Source organism: Narcine bancroftii, chromosome 10 (assembly GCF_036971445.1).
Source record: "Narcine bancroftii isolate sNarBan1 chromosome 10, sNarBan1.hap1, whole genome shotgun sequence".
Lineage (NCBI taxonomy): Eukaryota > Metazoa > Chordata > Chondrichthyes > Torpediniformes > Narcinidae > Narcine > Narcine bancroftii.
The window spans coordinates 27753685-27773502 of NC_091478.1; the positions used below are offsets into that span (position 1 = coordinate 27753685).

Consider the following 19818-nt stretch of genomic DNA (forward strand, 5'->3'; position numbering starts at 1 on the left):
TCAATATCTGCTTAACTACACCCAATAACCTGACTTCCAGAATCACCTGTGGCAACAAGTTCCACAGATTCACCACCCAATGGCAGAAGAAATTCCTTTGCATCTGTGTTCTAAGTAGACACCCTTCAATCCTGAAGTTGTGCCCTCTTGGCCTAGACTCTCTCACCAGGGGAAACAACTTTTCTACATTTACTCTGTCCACGTCTTTCAACATTTGATATTTTTCAATGAGATCCTCCCACCACCCGCCCCCCCCACATTCTCCAAATTTCCAACGAGTACAGGCCAAGAGCTGTCAAACGCTCCTCATATGATAACCCTTTCATTCCTGGAATCATCCTTTTGAACTTCCTCTGAATCCTCTCCAAAGTCAGCACATCCTTTCTTAAATGAGTTGTCCAAAATTGCTCACAAAACTCCAAGTGAGGTTTCATCAATTCCTTATAAAGCCTCGACATCACATCCTTGCTCTTACATTCTATTCATCTTGAAATGAATGCCAACATTGCATTTGCCTTCTTCACCACTGACTCAACCTGCAAGTTTACCTTCAGGCGATCCAGCACGAGGACTCCCGGGTCTCTTTGCATCTAGGAATTTTCAATTTTTTCCCCATTTAGAAAATAGTCTGCACGTTTGTTTTTTCTACCAAACTGCCTGCCCATACACTTTCTGATGTTGTATTTCATTTGCCATCTCTCTGCCCATTCTCCTGTCTAAATCCTTCTGCAGCCTCTGTGTTTCCTCTACACAACATGTTCCTCCATCTGCATTCATATCATCTAAAACTTGGACAGAAAGCCATTCAGTCCATAATCTAAATCATAAAAAGAAACCGCCTCAACACCGACCCCTGTGGAACACCACTAGCAATTGGCAGCCAACCAAAATATGATCCCTGTATTCCGACTCTCTGCTTTCTGCCAATCAACCAAACCTCAACCCACACTAATATGTTTCCTGTTACACCATGGGCTCTTATCTTATTAAGTAGCCTCATGTGTGGCACCATGTCAAAGGCCATCTGAAAATCCAAATACACAACATCCACAGCATCTCCCTTATCCAGCCTGCTTGTTACTTTCTCAAAGAAATCCAACAGGTTCATCAAGCAAACCATGCTGGCTTTGGCCTATCTTGTCATGTGCCTCCAAGAACTTCATAATCTCAGCAGGTCGGACTTTCTTGTATGGTGTATTTCTGTATATGACAATACACCATTTCTTAATGCTGGGTGTTACCTGTGCCTTGTCCGTACTTCGCACTGTGGGCCCAGTTCAGTGCACCCTCGTAGCCCAGTTGACGGCAGACGACTGCTGCAGCATGGATGTTGAAATCATCGTCACACACGGTGCCCCACTCGCCCTGGTAGAAGATCTCCACCCTCCCCTCATGGTGAGTCCGCTTCTCTCCGGCCAGGCGGATCAAGATCTGCTCTGGCCCATCGGCTTGTCCCGATGTAGACCTGCCGCTGCAGGGGGTGGGAGAACTGCACAGGAGCAGGGCGACTGCCAGGAGCAGGCTCTGCAGAGCGGCTTCCATCGCAGGGAAAGGCTTCCAACCTGGAACACGGACACAGGGAACCATCACTCCATGAAAGGTCCAACTGAATGTCACCTCAGGATGAAAAGGTGGCAGCCCAGGATCCTAGAAACCCTAAAGCATTCTACAAGTACGTGACACAGAAGGATGGAAGGATGACTAAAGTGAAGGTAGAACCAATGAGGGATAAAAGGGGGAATATGTGCCTGGAGGCAGAGGAGGTAGGGGAGATTCTAAATGCTTTAGTGTTCACCAAGGGGAAGGACACTGGTCAATGTGAGGTCAGTGTAGAACAGGCTTATGTGCTGGAGCACGTTGAGATTAAGAAAGAAGAAGTGTTGCATCTTCTTAAAAATATTTGGATAGTCCCTAGACCGAATGAGATATACATCAGCTTACTATAGGAAGTGAAGAAAGAGATTGCTGGGGCATTGGCAATGATCTTTACATACTCCTTGGCCACAGGAGAGATACCAGAGGATTGGAGAATGGTAAATGTGGTCCCCTTGTTTAACAAAGGTAAGGGAGAGATTCCTGGGAATTATAAACCAGCAAGTCTTACCTAAGTGGTGGACAAACAATTGGAGAGGATACTTAAGAACAGGATTTATGAGCATTTGGAGCACCGCCTTCTCAGGGACAGTTAGGATGACATTGTGATGGGTAGGTCATGCGTCATGAGCCTAATTAAGATTTTTTGAGGAAGTGACAAAAGAAACTAATGAAGATCAGGTGATGGATGGGTGCACATGGATTTTAGTTAGGCCTTTGTCAAGGACAACCATGGTAGTCCATTCAAAGTCATGAGCCATGGGATTCATGGATGAGGTGAGGTGGGCAGTGCTATATGGCACCATTCAAATGGACTCCATCGGTCTGGAGATACCTTCGGGCTAGAGTGGGCAGCTTCCCTGGGTACAGAGTCGCGGCTCTCTCATTTAGTCTGCAAAATATTCTCCCTCACTCAGCACCAGCACAGTTCTGATGTTTAACCCTGGCGTGACTCTGGGTTGTGTGCTGAGCATCCTTTTGTATTCCCTCTTTACCTCCAACTGTGTTCCTATATTTGGTACAAATTTAATAATCAAGTTCTCAGATGACACCATGGTGATAGGCCTGATTAAAGGGGGATGAGGTTCACCACCAGGCCTTGTAGTGTGCCGATATCAACTTGATACAACACTCAGAAGACCAAGGAAATCATCGTGAACTTCAGGTGTGCCATAAGCCACACTCATGTCCTGATTTAGATCAATGGAGTGGCGGTGAAGCTTTAAATTCTTTGGCGTCCATCTCTCTGAAGATCTCGCTTGGTCCTTGAACTCTTCAATTCCGATTAAAAAGGCACAACAGCCATTTTAGTTTTTGAGGAGCATGAGAAAGATCCACCCCTGTCCCAGGATACTGTTGGAATTCTATAGATGCACAATTGAGAGTGTGTTAGCATTTGGTAATTCAGCGTGGTACGGGAATTGTATTGCACAAGATCACAAAGCTCTCCAACAGGTAGTAAAAACTGCCTAACGGATTATTGGAATCCAATTGCCTCCCATTGAAAACATCTATTGGGAACAATGTCTGGGCAGGACGAGAAACATTATCAAAGATGCATCACACCCGAATCACTAACTATTCACTCTTCTCCCATTGGGAAGATGCTACAGGAGCCTTTGATCAAGAAGAACTTTTTTTTTTTTAAACGAATCTGTGACTATGTTGAACACTGAGCTACGCGCTGAGTGATACTGCACTCACATTGTAAAATCAGTATTTTTTGACAGTTCGTTGTAGAATTGTGCTGTCATTTTATTGTAATGTATTCAGCACTATTTTTTAATTTCTGGTCGATGCTGATTGTACCAGTAAACCAGCCAATGAAATACAATGACAATCCTCCTTTTCTACAGTCTCCTCTTGTGCTTAATCCAACTCTCTGAAGGTTTGTGCCAACATCTCTTCCAGAAGTCACTGCCTCTGATGTGGAAGTTCTCCCTCAGATCCACATGAGGAAATCAGTCTGGATCTGCTCAAAAGCCTCAGCTACATACTGAAGAGTCAGTGTGATAGATTGGAGCAGGCAGGACATTTAATACGCAGTAGAGGGAGTGCAGCTCAAGTTCACCAGTCTGGTTTCTGGGATGGAGGGGGAGGCTGTCATTTGAGGAGAAATTAAGAAGGCTAGGCTGTGTTCCCTTGAGTTTATAAGAATGAGAGGTAATCTCATTGAAGTAGACAAAACTCATCCAGGCCTGTGCAGATGAGATGAGAGGATATTTTGCCCAACTGTGGAGTCTAGAATCAGTTCGCAGGCCACAGGAGAAAGAGGAGGCAAATTTCTTCTTTTGGAGGCTCAGTGACAGAATATATTCAAAGTGGTGAATGGTTTAACATTTAAGAAAAATTTGGACAGGTACATGAATGGGAGTGGTATGGAGGGATATGGTCCAGGTGCAGGTAAGTGGGACTAGGGAGAATAATAGTTTGGCACAGATCAGATGGGCAAAAAGGGCCATTTTCTGTGCTGCAGTGTTCTAGGGTTCTTCTAAACATTTTGGGGGTAGAACAGGAACATGGTGCTGAAGTATATATGGCAAAGGTTGTTCCTCATGGTAGAGGAGTCCAAGACTAGCGGGCACAACTTCAGGATTGGGGTGTCAATTTAAAAGAGATGTGGAGAAATTTCTTTAGACAGAGTCATGAGTCTGTGGAACTTGTTGCCACAGGTGGCTGTGGAAGCGAGGCTGATGGGTGTATTTAAGTCAGAGATTAACAGGTATTTCATTAGTCAGAGCATTAAGAGTTACAGGGAGAAAGCCAGGGAGTGAGGTGCAAGGATGGATCAGCTCATGATAAAATGGCAGGGCAGACTCTATAGGCCAGTTGGCCAACTTCTGCTCCTTGTGAACTTGAGATCAATGATTGAAGGAACAGGCTTGAGGGGTCAAAAGCCCTCCTGCTGCTGTTCCTTATGCTTTGACACAGAAGGAGCCCGATTGTGACAGAATGGGTCTACCGTTTGCCTTCTGAACTGCATCCCCCTGTTAAACTGTTCTCTTCACCCTTCCGACTCCCGTGGACAAACTCGATCCCCTGTTCTGAGATGGAACAAGGGGAGGTGATGGGAGGAGACAGCGGGCTGTCCTGCAGGTGAGGATAGAGATGAGGGTGGAGGCGGAGCAGCGTTAGACATGAAAGTGGAAAGAGACGAGGCAGAAAGAAGGCGAAGGAATGGGGGAGACCTGCGGGCAGCAAGTGAGAGCGGGAACCACTCAGGTGTGCGGAGACCGGGGGCGGGCAGCAACCTGCGGGGAACCGGGCAGGTGGGAAAGGTCTGACTGAGCTCGGTTCCCGAGAAATCAACGGACACGCGATTCACATAGACTGCAAATGGGACTGAGTCTAAAAACCTGTGCCGGGAGAGTGGTAGCCCGCAGCCCGAACACACGCACACTCAAACACACAAGCACACATTTACACTCGCTCACACTCACAGGGACAAACACGCTCTCTCTCACACGCACACATACATTAGAGCCTGTAATCTCCCTGCCCCTTACCCCGGACCGTTGGAACTGTGAGCCGGTGCAAAGTGTGGGTCACAGCGAGATCTCGACTGAAAAGAGAGCTTCTGTGTTAGCGGGACTTACCGCAAGTGAACCCGAGCAAGTTTGGGCTCGGGATCCGATCAGTGGCTTCAGGGGGTCGGTGACAGATGCAGGACCGTCCCAGTCAACTTCCCCGCTGTTCTGACCTTCCGCCGCTGCCTGGACTTTATATGAGCAGCACGTATCGTCCTCCCCTCTCCACCTTCCCATGGCCTTCCCACTGCAATGACGAACGGAGAAAAGTGTGTGTGTGTGTGTACGTGCGAATGAGTATGTCAGAGACAAAGAGAACGATATATAAGAGGAGTGAGTGTGTGAGAGGGGATAAAGAACGGGGGGGGAGGGGAAGTGCAGAGGAGAGAGGTTCTACCCTATGTGGGAGCGAGAGTGTATGAAGGAGAGGGAGATTCCATCCCATGTGTGAGGGAGTGAGTGTGGGAGAGGGTGAGTGTGGTAGACAGGTTCCATCCCATGTGTCAGGGAGTGAGTGTGGGGGAGAGACAGGTTCTTCCTAGCGACCATGGATCAAATTTCCACATCAGCTTGGCAGAGAGCCGGAGTGGACTCTGTGGCTGGTCATGTTCCATTGCCCTGTTTGGGGGTCAAGGGTCCTGTGTTCAGGAGATGCAGTTGGTTTGGCCCCCTGGGCCATGAAGTGGACACTACAAACACAGTGGGCAGTGGTGTGGAGAGAATGGGGAGCCAGTCTGGACTGTGGCTTTGTCCGAGAGATGCCAGCTCTGTGAGAAGTAATGGAGCTGAACTAAGCCAGGCAAGTGGAGAGTCTTCTGTCACATTCCTGAGGCGTGGTCTGTGGTGGACACGGTGAGAGTCACTTGGTCCAGGGACCCCTTTTTCTGATGAGAGTGGTCTGGTTGAGGTTCTGGTCAGTGGTTGACCCCAAGATATTGATGGGAATGTCATTGCATCATCTGGGGGAGATGGTGGGATCTTGTTTTGTTGGGGACAGTCATTGCCTGGCATTTCTGTCAGCCGTATCCAAGTGGTGCAGGCAGACCCGGGCTTTCAGATGGCCAGAATACCCGACTGTAAAGCCGGCTATTCTACCCCAATGCGGCTGTTGGGTGGCCATCTGAAAGTGGAGAATCCGGCCAGGAGGTGCACTTACCTAACCCTCCTCCTGTAGGTATATTCTCCGCCTCGGAGAATCCCTTGTTGCACCTGAAAGCAGCAGTGGGACTACGGCCACAGTCTACAGGAGCCGGCGTTCACTCGGATGCGGCTCTCCTTCAGCGGCATGTTCAGGTGACAGAAAGGCATCTTCTCCCCTGCTACCTGAACGTCCCAGCTGCACTCCCCCAGTCGCGTCCGAGCACCTGAAAGGGGTTAATGATGGCAAGTGGAATTGAAGATTGTGCAATGGCCCTGACCATCCGAGGTGCTCACCTTGAATAATTCCATCCTCTGAAGTAAAACACAAACATCTGAAGATTGTATTTATCTACCTCCTGCCCTTGGGATTGTGCTCCTCCTCCTACCCTCCCCCTACCATTTTGTTCAGGCACCTGCCTACATTTTTCCATATGAAGGGCTCAATCCCAAAACGTCAGTTATGTATCTTAATCTTTGCTACATAAAGGACACTGACTGACCTGCTGAGTTTCTCCACTATTGTGTTTTTATTTCAACCATGGTGTCTGCAAACTTCTGCGTTTTACTTCTTATGAAATGCTGGAGGAACTCAGCCAGTCTCCAATAACCGACATTTTGGGCCTGAGCCCTTCTTAAAAGTACGAGTAAAAAGCAGGCAGGTGCCTGAATTAAAAGGCTGGGGAGAAGGGAAGAATGGGCAAGGGGAGGAGTACAGACCAATGGACAAAAGGTGTTAGTAAAAACACAATGCTGGAGAAACTCCGCAAGTCAAACAGCATACCTTATATAGCAAAGATAAAGATACAGTAAGTACATAACCAATGTTTTGAGCCTGAGCCCTTCATCAAGGTATGGAAGTGTTAATTGGATACAATTGTGACAATAGGTGGTTATTGGATATTGAAAGGAGTCAGGAGTGGAAAGGTGAGAACTGATTGGGGGAGGGGTTCATTTTTGGCTCTGAAAAAGGAGGAAAAGGAAAGAGAGAGAGAGAAATGTATGTTTTTTAGACTGAGGCATGTAATGGCACAATCAAGAAATTTCGCTGCAACACGGGCAGTTTAAAAAGGAATGTGCAGGAATTTTGAGTCCATTCCTGCACCGTAATTTATCCTACTGGAGCCCTACAACTTTTTGGAGGATGCCTGCAGTGTAAATCATACCGGAAAAATTTGTTAATGGTCATCCACTCTACTGTATGTCCAACCACTGGGACTGTTGCATGCGGGTATTCGCAGTCTAAAAAGGCGTCTAGTGTGAACGACCACACAGGCAGTAATTATGTTAATTTTTTCTGAGATTTTCCCAACATTGCAGACTAAAAACCATAAAGATCTCTGCTTTGGGATCAGGTAATGCCCAACCTGTTTGACTGACAGCATAGAGTCAGTGGATCAGAAAGCATGAAACCAGGCCCTTCAGCCCACTGAATCAATACTGACCTATTTACAACCACTCATTTACACTAATCCCATTTTATTCTAGCCACATTCCTATCAACAACCTCCAGATTCTACCCCTGTTAACAACAGCTGATTACCTTACCAACCCGTCTGCATTTGGGGGGTGAGGGAAAACTGGAGAGCCTGGGGAGATCAATGGAGAGTGGACAAACTCCACCCAGACAGCAACCCAGGCTCTATCGAGAGCATCCTAGCCAGCTGCATCACAGTGTGGTAGAGCATTGGATCGGAGGTCAATCCACAGGACCATAAGAGCGGCAGAGAGGATCACAGGTGACTCCCTCCCCTCCATCAATGTGATCTACCGGGATTGTTGTCTGAAGAGTGTGTGAAAAATTGCTGAGGACTCCTTCCAGACCTCACACAGCATCTTTCATCTGCTCCCATCAGGAAAGAGATACAGGAATATCAGAACCAGAACCACCAGGCTGAGGAACAGCTACATCCCACAGGCAGTGAGAATGCTGAATTCATACAAACCATCCAAGACTCGACTATTTATTTAACAATATTTATTTATTTTTATCTATTTATACACGTACTGCATATGATTCATTTGTATGTGTGTTTCCAGTGTATCACACCAAGGACCAAAGAACATTGTTTCATCAGGTTGTACTTGTATAACCAGATGACAATAAACTTGAACCTGATAATCAATGGAATTTAGAAGAATGAAAGAAGATCTTATTGTGACGTATAAAAATTTGACAGGATTGGACAGGTTGATGAAGAAAAAATGTTCTCGCTGTTGGGGAAGTCCAGAACAAAGGCTCACAGGCTGAGGTGAAAGAGGAGGCCATTTATGACTGAGATGAGGAGAAACTTCTTTACTCAGAGATTTATGAATGTGTGGAACTCCCTGCCACAGAAAGTTAAGTCCAGTTCATTAGATATATCCAGAAGGGAGTCGGATGTGGTCCTTGTGGATAAAGGGGTCAAGGGGTACGGAGAGAAAGCAGGGATAGGGGACTGAGGTCACATGATCAGCCATGATCATGTTGAGTGGTAGAGCAGGTTTGAAGGACTCAATGGCCTATTTTCTATGATTCCTTGACCAAAAATGGAGATCAACCTCCAACAGCCACCTCCATCTTACTTTGCAATGGGTGCGACTCCAGCCTTTTGGTGTTCTTTCCTCCTGATGCCCTAGACTTCAGACAACCATAATGTCCTGCTTGTGGTGAGAACAAGTGATAGGCCATCTTGTCCTACCTCTGGATCTCAGCTACAAGGTGGTGATGAGGTATGGAGCCAAGTGCTACTAGTCAAAGTCCACCTAGCCGCAGGTGAGTGAACATAGAACACCACAGCAGAGAACAGGCCCTATGCCCCTTGACATTGTGCTGATCCATATATTTCTTTTAAAAAATACTAAACCCTCCCGATCCCATAACCTTCTATTTTCCTTTCAACCATGTGCCTGTCTCAGAGACTCTTAAATGCCCCTAATGTTTCATCTTCCACCACCATCCCTGGCAAGGCACTCCACGCACCCACAACTCTCTGCATAAAAAACTTACCCCTGATGTCTCCCTTATACGTCCCTCCCTTCATTTGGTACAGATGTCCTCTGGACTTTTCTATTCTCGCCCTGGGAAACAAGCATTGGCTCTCTACCTACATGTGCCTCTCTGAATCTTGTAGACTTCTATAAAGTCTCCTCTCATTATTCTGCACTCCAAAGAGGAAAGTACCAACTCTGCTAATCATGCCTCAAGATTTATTTTCCAATCCAGATAACATCCTGTTAACATTTCCTCTGCAACTCCTCCATAATTTCCACATCCTTCTGCAATGAAATGACCAGAATTAAATACAATACTCTAAGTGTGGTCTCACACTTTCAACATGGCCTCTCTACTCTTGAACTCAATCCCCCTATTAATGAAGCCCAGCGTCCCATAGGCCTTCTTAGTGCTGCTTATCAGCATTGCTGATGACACATTCTGGCACAGTCCAGGCCCTTCGGCTCACAACAATCTAACCATTTTCTCCCTCACACCCATCTTTAAATGTCCATATAGTTCAAGCCTCCTCCAACACACCAGGCAATACATTCCAGGCACCTACCACTCTCTGAATAGTGGTGGAAGTAGACATGACAATAGCATTTAAGAGGCCTTCAGACCAGTGGTTCTCGGCCTTTTTCTTTCCACTCACATACCACTTTAAGTATTCCCTGTGCCATAGGTGCTCTGTGATTAGTAAGGGATTGCTTAAGGTGGTATGTAGGTGGAAAGAAAAAGTTTGAAAACCACTATTTTAATCGTACCTAATTGACTCGTTATGTGCAGTTTCATAACTACAAAGGAAATAGGCCAATGACAATTTTTCTCAAGCAAAATATTTCAGTACAATTGGGTCTAGGGCAGTGGTTCTCAACCTTCCCACTCACACACTATCTTAAGCAATCCTTTACTAATCACAGAGCACTTATGGCATAGAGATTGCTTAAAGTGGTATGTGAGTGGAAAGAAAAAGGTTGAGACCACTGAGATAGACCCATGAATGTGTAAGGGATGTTGGCAATGTGATCAATGGTAAGTAATAGAGAGTTAGGAAGGGGTGTGTGATGGTCTGAGCCACGTTCACAACCCTCTGCAGTTCCTTGCAGTCTTAGGGAGAGCAGTTCCCTCCCGTCCCACAATGATGCATCCTGACAGGATAGTTTCTATGGAGCACCTGTCAAATTATTAAGGGACACTGGTGACATGATGAATTTCCTCAGTCTTCTGAGGAAGTAGAGGTTGGAGTATCTTATATACTGTGTGGCTGAAGCTAAGATTTTCAGTGCATCTGTGCAGGGTACTCACATCTATGATGATAATCTCTCATTCATTCAAAACCCATTTGGGTCACAGATGTCCCTCCGGGAATGAAGTCCGATCCCGGCCTGGCCTTCGTGCGACTCCAGACCCATCCCTCTGAGTGATGCAGATGCTGTGGTACTCCCTCAGCTATTTCAGTGAACATGGAAAAGCAGGAGGGGCACAGCAGGTCATCCGTGGAGAAGGAGGTCAGTGTTTCAGTCCAGGCAAAGGTAGAAAGGGGAGAGAGCAAATATAAAAATATACATAGATGATGGAGATCTCACCGAGTCCGTAGGACATAAAGATATATTACCAATGTTTCCAGCCTGAACCCTTCTTCAAGGTATGAGTTAAAAAGAGGAAAGCATCTGAATAAAGTCTGAAGAATGGCAAACCAATAGTCAAAGAATGTTCATCGGAAATGATAAGACACCTTCCTGATTTTTACATACTTTGAAAATATGGCCCAGGCCCAAAACATTGGTATATATCCTTACCTCCTATGGATGCTGCGAGACCAGCTGAGTTCCTCCCATATCTCTGTGTGTTTTTAACTACAATCACAGAATCTGTAGACCTTCGTGTTTCATTTTAATATCAAATACAGAGGACATGTGAACAAAGTGAAGGGATGGAAGTTTAGGGGAGACATCAGAGGTAAGTTTTTTTTAATGCGGTGTGTTGTGGGTGCCTGGAATGCTTTGCCAGGGATGGTGGTGTAGGCTGGAACAATAGGGGCATTTAAGAGACTTAGACAGGCACATGATAGAAGAAAAATAGAGGGTTACAGGGTAGGGAGGGTTTAGTACTTTTTTAAAGGAATATATTGGTCGGCACAACATCGAGGGCCATGGGGCGTGCACTATGCTGTAGTATTCTATGTTCTGAATATATACAAGGGGAGGAAGAGGGAGGGGGCTGGAGAGGAAGCAACAGGTTAGTGGAGATGGAGAAAGACAGGTAAGGGGGAGATGGCTGGAAGGAGGTTGAGGAGTCAGAGGGAACATGAGAAGGGAGACAGGTAAAGAAGAGCTATCTTTTTGCTTCTGATTGAGGGATTCTTGGTCCTGGACATCCAGGAGAGCATCTGCTTTCATTCAAGGCAGCCTCCGCCCAGGAGCACAGACAGAGGCTCATTTACCGTCTCCTCCAAAGGATCCCAGTCTCCCCAGCATCATCTGGAATATTCCTGCACGGAATTTCACAAAACCACGACTGACTAATCCACACTTAACTCAGTTCTCACATGTGTCATCTAGAGAATGCAATGATTCATTCTAGCCTTGTGTCGGAATTCCAGTCTTCCTTGAATAAACACGGGGGAGGGAGGTCAGGAGAAAGGGGGCAGTGGGGGAGGAGGTCAGCAGAGGAGCAAGGAGCAACTGAAAGGGAGAATGTAGAGGAAAATTAGAGAGAGAAACAATTGTAACAGAGGACGTATCCCAGATAAGACACCTCATATATTCACAGACTATGATATCACAAGCATCACCAGCATTTATTACCCATTCCTAATTACCCCTGAACTGAGGAGGGCAGTTCAGTATCAAACACTTTATTTGATCAGGGCTCACACAACTGGGAAAGGATGCCAAGGAACTTAACTTAGAGAAGTGAGGGGTTAAACACAGAAGTCTGCACACGCTGTGATTGTAGTAAAACACACAGAAATGCTGGAGAAACTCAGCTGACCTCACAGCATCTATAGGAGGTAAAGAAATTTAAATTTAAATATGCAGCATGGTAACAGGCCCTATTGGCCCATGAGTCATTACACCCAAGTGACCAACAACCCCAGAGGAAACTGGAGTCCCTGGAGGAAACCCATGTAGAACATACAAACTCCTCAGACAGCACCGGATTCGAACCCCGGTCACTGGCACTGTAACTGTGCCACCTATTATTGTCCATTCCTAATTTCCCCGAACTGTAGAGGGCAGTTCAGTGTCGAGCACTTTGTTGGGTCAAGACTCGCACTGCTGGGAAGGTGGGCCAAAGAGTGGCAAATGAAATTTTAACTCGGACAAGTGTGAAGTATTGCACTTGATACATCAAACCAAGGCATTATAGTGAATGGTTCTTGAACTTTTGTTGAGCCTACAGGTGCTGGTCTTCTGAAGGGAGCAGTGAAAAGAGGATGTGACCAGGATGCTTTATAGTGTTGGCTGCCTTCTTGAGGCAGTGCCTCACATCGATGTCTTCAGTAGAGCATCATTGTCCTCTGGTGTGTGACACTTTTACCCAGGGGAAAAGATTCTGACTGTTGGCCCAACCAACACCACTCCTGATTTTATGAACCTCCATCAGGTCTCCCCTCAGCCTCCCATGCTCCATAAAAAAATGACCCAAGTTTCTCCAACCTCTCACCATAACCTAAGCCAGGCAACATCCTGATAAACCTCTTATACACACATTTCACAGCCTCCTCATTGTTCCCTGGAATAGGATGGCTAGAACTGCACACATTCATTCACCACTCCTTAATTTAGTCTCAACAAAGAGTCCCGACCTGAAAAGCTGATTGATCATTTGCACCCATAGACGATCCTGACCCACTGAGTCTCTCATTGCTTGCTCGGGGTCCACTCACCAGTGGTATAACCAGCAACGTGGCCCTCCCGTGCAATGTTTCACAGGATGTAAAATAACATCCAAAACATAAACCAACCGTGGGGTTAAATTGATAGGATGAACCTTATTGAAGTCAAGGTTGCCCTTTCTTTGATCCAGGTGAACTGCCACATTTTCTGACACACCGCCTCCCTCTGCTGTATTTGTTGAGCATTGCATGCTACCTGTTGAGCTCACAAACCGTAGCAGCATCCTTCCTTTATAAAGCACAGACAGAAGGAAGCTATTCAGCCAATAAGGTATATGCCAGCTCTCAGGGGCATTCTCAGTGAAACAAGAAGTTCTGCAGGCACAGTGATTGTAGTAAAACACACACACAGAAATGCTGGAGGAACTCAGCCGGTCTTACAGCATGCATAGAAGGTAAAGATATATAACCAATGTTTCAGCCCTGAGCCTTTCTTCAAGGAATAAGTAAAGAAGAAGGCATCAGAATAAAGACTGAAGACTGGCCAGGGGGCAGGGTCCAGCCAACAAAAGGTGTTAATTGGATATGATTAGAGAAGAGGTGAGAATTGATTCTGGCTGGTACTTGCAAATCAAGTGGAGGGTAGTCCAGCCCATGCCCTGGCCACACGCCCCCCTCCTGTCAATAATAATTCACGAGTGTGAGATCATGCACCACAACTTTCAGGGACAAGTTCTTTCCCACTGTTATCAGACTCCTGAATGAACCCCACAGGTAGAATAATGTTGTCTTTGCCCTGTTCCAGCTGATCTCTCTGTAACTCTGTGTTTTTAACTGCTATACTATGTATGGGTTAACAAGCTAGAATGCACACTGTATTTTGGTACACATGACAATAAACTTGAATTTGAACTATTTTTCACCTCCCATTTCACAAGCTCCTGCAATACACTCTATCTCACTGTGGGGGGGGGGGGGGGGAAGATAAACTGGGAGGGGGAAAAGATAAACTGGGAGGGGGGAAAAGATAAACTGGGAGGGGGAAAGATAAACTGGGAGGGGGGAAAAGATAAACTGGGAGGGGGGAAAAGATAAACTGGGAGGGGGGAAAAGATAAACTGGGAGGGGGAAAATAAACTGGGAGGGGGGAAGATAAACTGGGAGGGGGAAAAGACAAACTGGGAGGGGGGAAAAGATAAACTGGGAGGGGGAAAGATAAACTGGGAGGGGGAAGATAAACTGGGAGGGGGGAAGATAAACTGGGAGGGGGGAAAAGAGGAGGGGTTGTTTTTCATTTTGTAATCGAGGTAATTTAATTGATGATAAAGAGAGTGGGTGGTGGGATATAATACGGACTCTGCGAGACGAATGTTAAAAAAATTATAATGTTTGACGAGTCTATGAAAATTAAAATAAACAAGAAAATAATGAGGGGGGGTAGGATTTCTCTAAGGATCATGGCGTGCCGAAGTGAATATTATAGCCAAAAACCTGTGCGAGCCCGATGTCCGTCCCGCTCACGCCACGGTTTCACCTCATGGTGAAGGCGGAGGCCAGACTGAGCGACCGACCCCTCCCCTCCTCCTCTCTCGCGCGCCGTCTCGTCCAATCACGGCGACGCGGGCTCCCGGCCGCCTCGACCAATCACGGCGACGCGGGCTCGAGCAGCGCCGCCCGCTGCACGCGGCGTCTGCTCCCCATCCGCCATTTGGCGGTTCCATGGGTCCGCTCGGGCTGGCGGGGCCTGTGCGTCGGCTGCCGGTCCGCATGGAAAGCGTAGCCTCGATAAATAGGCGTGGCCCTCGACGAAAAAAAGACGCAGGTACCAAGAGCAAGTTTTCTAGCTTTATTTTGGAGTTATAATATTGATTTTTAATAAGGGCGGCAAAACAATTTGTCTTGAAGAAACACCGTCGGACGGGACAGCCCGCGTAGGCCCCGAGAGCTCCGGACGGGCGCTTGAAGATCGGTCCCTCACAGGAGGGGCCGGAGCTCTCGGGGCCTACGCGGATTTATTCGAAAGAGCTGCCGCTGATTCGATGGCTCTGATCGGATAGTGCTTTCCTTATGAAGGGCCTGGGCCCGTGGGCGTCAACGGCGCCGCTGAGGCCTTCGCAGGTCGCCTATGACTACGCGAGCAGCGTTCCGACCTGGCGAGCCGAGGACCCCGCCGCCTGAGGACACAGAAGAAAGATGGCGCCGTGACCCGTGGGCGAAGAGCCTGACGCCCCGACCCTCGTGTCGTTCGCGGCCGTGCTCTCGCCGCAGTTGGCAGGCGGGGTTCTCCCCAGCCCCCGACCGCATTGCATTGTGGGATGGTGTCGCCGCCATTGCGACTTCAGCGCGGGCTAAATCCCGCGAGGACGGAATGAAGAAGAGGGCGTGAGGATCAAGGCGTGCGAGCGAATATTATAACCTCTAACCAGCAACTTACCTCGGATTTAATGTACACGTTCAATATCCGTCCCGCCACGGTTCGATATAATAGGAAGGAAAGTATTTCTAAAGCGGATCCCATAGTCGATCCCATTTTCAGCTCCCAGACAGAGAAGTTCCCTTGGCAAACTGGATGTCCTGGAGAAAGAGTGATCCCCAGGGCTGTTTGAATGGGCGAATAGCCCAGGACATCACGGGTAAAACTCTCCCCACCATCGAGAAAATCTACATGGAATGCTGTTGTCGGAGAGCGACAGCAATCAAGTCACCCAGCACAGGCTCTGTTCTCGCTGCTGCCACCAGGAAAGAATAATAGGTTCTGCCAGACTTGCACCACCAGGTTCAGGAACAGTTGCTACCCCCTCCACCATCAGAATCCTCAACAACAAACTAAATCAAGGTCTCGTTTAAGGACTCTTTTGCACTTTATTTTTTCATCATCTCTATAATTGCACTGTTTGTTTACAATAATTTTCAAACTGCCCCCCTAAACTCACATTCCACCATATGGAAAAAAAAAAGTTGAGTACCACTGCTCTAGACCCAATTGTTACTGAAATATTTTGCTTGAGAAAAATTGTCATTGGCACATTTCCTTTGGAGTTGTGAAACTGTGCACATAACGAGTCAATTAGGTACAATTAAAACAATGGTTTTCAAACTTTTTCCCACTCATACCACCTTAAGCAATCACAGAGCACCTATGGTATAGGGATTACTTAAGGTGGAGTGTGAGTTTGGGGAGGCATGTTGAAAACCACTGGTGTAGAACATCCTTTTGTGCTGTTGGAGCAGTCCCTGATAAGTGTAACAAGGGGAGGTTCAAGGACATGATAGCTGTTGGAAAGAAACTGTTGAACCTGGAGGTGCTGGTCTTCACACATCTTTTTGTTGGGGAAAATAAAATGGGATTAATGTAAAATTGGTGTTTGGATGGGATGGCTGAGCTGAATTATCTGTTTTGGTGCTGTATAACATCCCTCCCTCCATTGTCCCTTCTCTCTGCCATCACTCATTCCTCCCTCTCTTAACACACCTTCTCCCTCCATTACTCTCACGCCTTGATAAGGTGTCCTGCCCAGGGAGTCCGCAGGGAACTACAGAGGATAAAGAATCTCGAGGTGTATGTGATAACATGTATGGACTCTAACAATAAATGTGACCTTGAACAGAGTCCATTCTCCTTGAACAGCCCTTACCTGGGTGAGCTCCGCTCCCGCACAAGTACAGGCCTTTGACAGGTGACCTGTAGCCTGAACACAAGGCTGAAGGTCTTGCCAAGTACAGGCGATCGAGTGACATGGCACCATGAAAAATGTTCTGTAAAGAATCAATTGATAAATTGTCAGCAATGCCTCCAGATGAGAATGCAATGAGGTTCAGGGAATTTGTCAAGGTGCAGAGAACGTGATATGGTGCAGGGAATGCGGCGAGGTACAGAGAAATTAACAAGATACTGGGAATTTAACAAGATGCAGGGAGGTGCAGGGAATGTGACGAAGTACGGGAAATGCATCAAAGTGCAAAGAATGTGACAAGGTGCACAGAGGTACAGGGAATGCGGAGAGGTGCGGAAAATGCTTGCATCAAGAAATGTGGTAAAATGTAGCAAAGTGAGGATGATGTATTGTTACTGTTTTAGAGAAATATTTCTGATGTGTCTCCTCGGGATCCTTTTCTGGGCCTGAATGTTGGGATCCTGAAGTACAAGCCCAAAATTCTGGGTCAGAGTTTCTGGCAATTATCCCATTCAGATCTGAGTGAGCACACCCCTAGTCCAAGCCTCCTAGCTTAGAGTCCCCACTCATTAGCATAGTAGCCATTTGCAGGTATCAGTGAGGATGATGTTCAGAAGGATCCTGGTGAACTTCCACACAGATCTCTTAAAGTTAATGTGGAGATACAGAAGAAAGAGAAATCAGGAAGGCAAATGACTGTGGCCTTAATTACACAAGGATCTACAGGGCCAGCCATGACTTACTACAATTGGATAGGGGCTGGTGAGAGGGTGCCTGAGATAGCATTAACAACTCTGGCCTCCCTACCTCGGAAGGCTTATACTGACTGTGGTGTAGGTTCATCACACTGATTCCTGGGAGGAAGGTGATTGTAATATGAGATTACGGAGACTGGAGGGAGAAGTATGGAAGCATATAGTCTGGTCAGTGGGACTAGGCAGAATAATAATTCAGCACAGACTAGAAAGGCTATATGACCATAAAATATAGAAGCAGAAGTAGGCCATTCAGCCCATTGAGTCTGTCCCACCATTTAATCATGAGCTGATCCATTTTCCCACTCAGCGTCACTGCCCAGCATTCTTATAACCTTCGATGCCCTGGATAATCAAGAACCTATCAATCTCTGCCTTAAATACACCCAATGACCTGACCTCCTGTGGCAACAGATTCTACATATTCATCACCTGGCTGAAGAAATTCCTACATGTTTCTGTTCTAAACAGATGCACTTCAGTCCTGAAGTTGTCCCCTCTTGCTCTAGACTCCCACCATAGCAAACAACCTTTCTTCATCTACTCTCTCCATGCCTTTCAACATCAAAAATATTTCAATGAGATTCTTCCCCCCCACCCCACCCATTCTCCTAAATTCCAACAAATACAGGCCATATGCTGTCAAATGGTCCTCTATGATAGCCCTTTCATTCCAAAGTTATCCTTGTAAACCCTCTCCAACACCAGCACACAGTGTCGGTGCCAGAGCAAATGTTAAAGGGGGGGGGACAATGAAAGAAGGAGGGAGGGTGCTGTTAGGTACTGAGAGTGCTGCTTTTATGGCGTCAAGTGCCATTAGCCACTAGTGATGCCGGAGGGGGTGGGGGCGGGTCTGACAGCGGGCAATGGCCGTGACTGAATGGGGGAAGCACAGCACCTCACGGGGGGGGGGGGGATGATGCACATGGATGCCCCCCCCCTCCCATCCTTGGCTGTGACCATGTCAGCACATCTTTTCTTAAATGAGGAGCCCAAAACTGCTCACAATACTTTAGTGAGGTCTCATCAGTGTCTTATTATGTAGAACACCTGTAGTGTTTTATGTTTCTACATTGGGGTTGGGGTTAGAATGAGAGGTGATCTTGAAAAATACAGAATTTTTACCCCAGATTGACAATCGGGTGGGAATGATGTTCTCGCTGGCTTAAATCCCAAGAACCAAGGGTCACAGTCTGAAAATAAAAGTTCTGCTATTCAGAATGGAGTTGAGAAGAAATGACTTCAGCCTGAGAATCTTTGGAATTATCTAAAGTGACAATTTAAGTTACCAAGTATATTCAAGACAAATATTAGTACATTTTCAGATATTGAGGAAATCAAGGGTTTGGTGCAGGATAGAGATGCTGTGGTAAAAGATCAGGTATAATTTATAAAAGGACAGTGAAGGCATGAAGGATGAACAGCCTGCTTCTGCTCATAGACTTTGTTCCTGTTCAGATTATAATGTTTAACTTAAAACATTACATGCATCAGGTGAGGCATTACTGAATGGGTTTGGATGCATATTTACATTCCTGGCTACAGGACTCTGTTCCCAAATACTTCTCCCTACCTCCACTCACCAATAAACTAAATCAAAACCAATTCAAAGCCAAGTTAAGTACCTTGCTGCAACGTGGTCTGGTATGGGAACACTAGTACTCCTGAGCATAAAATCCTCCAAAAGGTAGTGGACACAACCTGGGACATCACAGACAAAACCGTCCCTACTATTGAAAACATTTACGGAGAATGCTGCTGTCGGAGAGCAGCAGCAATTGGCAAGGATCCACACCACCCAGCACACACACTGTTCTCACTGCTGCCATCAAGAAAGAGATATAGGTGCCACAAGACTCACACCACTAGGTTCAGGAACAGCTGCTACACCTCCAACATTAGATTCCTCAACAACAAACTCAATCAAAGCCTAATTTAAGGACTCTTACTTGTGCATTTTATTGGTTTTCTTTTTTATTCTCTTGTCTTGCACAGTCAGTTTGTTTACATTTGCTATCTGTTTACAGTTCTTTGTATTTACTCTGTGTACAGTTTTTTTTGCACTATCAATTCTTGCACGCCCACAGGTAAAAGAATCTCAGGGTTGTATGTGATGTCGTGTATAACTTGACAATAAATCTGAAATCTGCTGTTTGGGGAATGAGCTGAATCTTTGGAGTTCTGTGGTAAAACCACAAGGGAGGAAATTAGTGAAATGTGGGAGAGAAATGATACTGTTTCAGGCAGTGACATGCAGACTCAAGGAGAGGCTTGTAGAAAACAGCCTTGGGGGTGACAAAAAACATTTAAAAAT

General features: G+C 46.5%; 2 protein-coding genes across 3 annotated transcripts in view; both read right to left on the reverse strand.

Moving 5' to 3' along the window:
* The window catches only part of loxl4 (lysyl oxidase-like 4), an 88249-nt gene extending 73613 nt beyond the window's left edge, over positions 1-14636 (reverse strand). The window contains exons 1-5 of the mRNA XM_069900331.1: positions 14567-14636; positions 10540-10683; positions 6277-6484; positions 5190-5367; positions 1242-1562 (exon numbers count right to left, since the gene is read on the reverse strand). Of these exons, the coding sequence (XP_069756432.1) occupies positions 1242-1542 (301 nt within the window). The 5' untranslated portion in view covers positions 1543-1562; positions 5190-5367; positions 6277-6484; positions 10540-10683; positions 14567-14636. The remainder of the gene's footprint in view (positions 1-1241; positions 1563-5189; positions 5368-6276; positions 6485-10539; positions 10684-14566) is intronic.
* Positions 14637-14923: 287 nt separating this feature from the next.
* Positions 14924-19818, reverse strand: part of pyroxd2 (pyridine nucleotide-disulphide oxidoreductase domain 2) — a 38364-nt gene continuing 33469 nt past the window's right edge. Inside the window, exons 15-16 of one of the 2 annotated variants that reach the window (XM_069900346.1) lie at positions 16711-16831; positions 14924-15249 (exon numbers count right to left, since the gene is read on the reverse strand). In XM_069900346.1, coding sequence (XP_069756447.1) covers positions 15167-15249; positions 16711-16831 — 204 coding nt within the window. In that variant the 3' untranslated portion in view covers positions 14924-15166. Of the gene's footprint in view, positions 15650-16710; positions 16832-19818 lie in introns of both variants that reach the window. The other variant, XM_069900347.1, reaches the window with a different exon arrangement.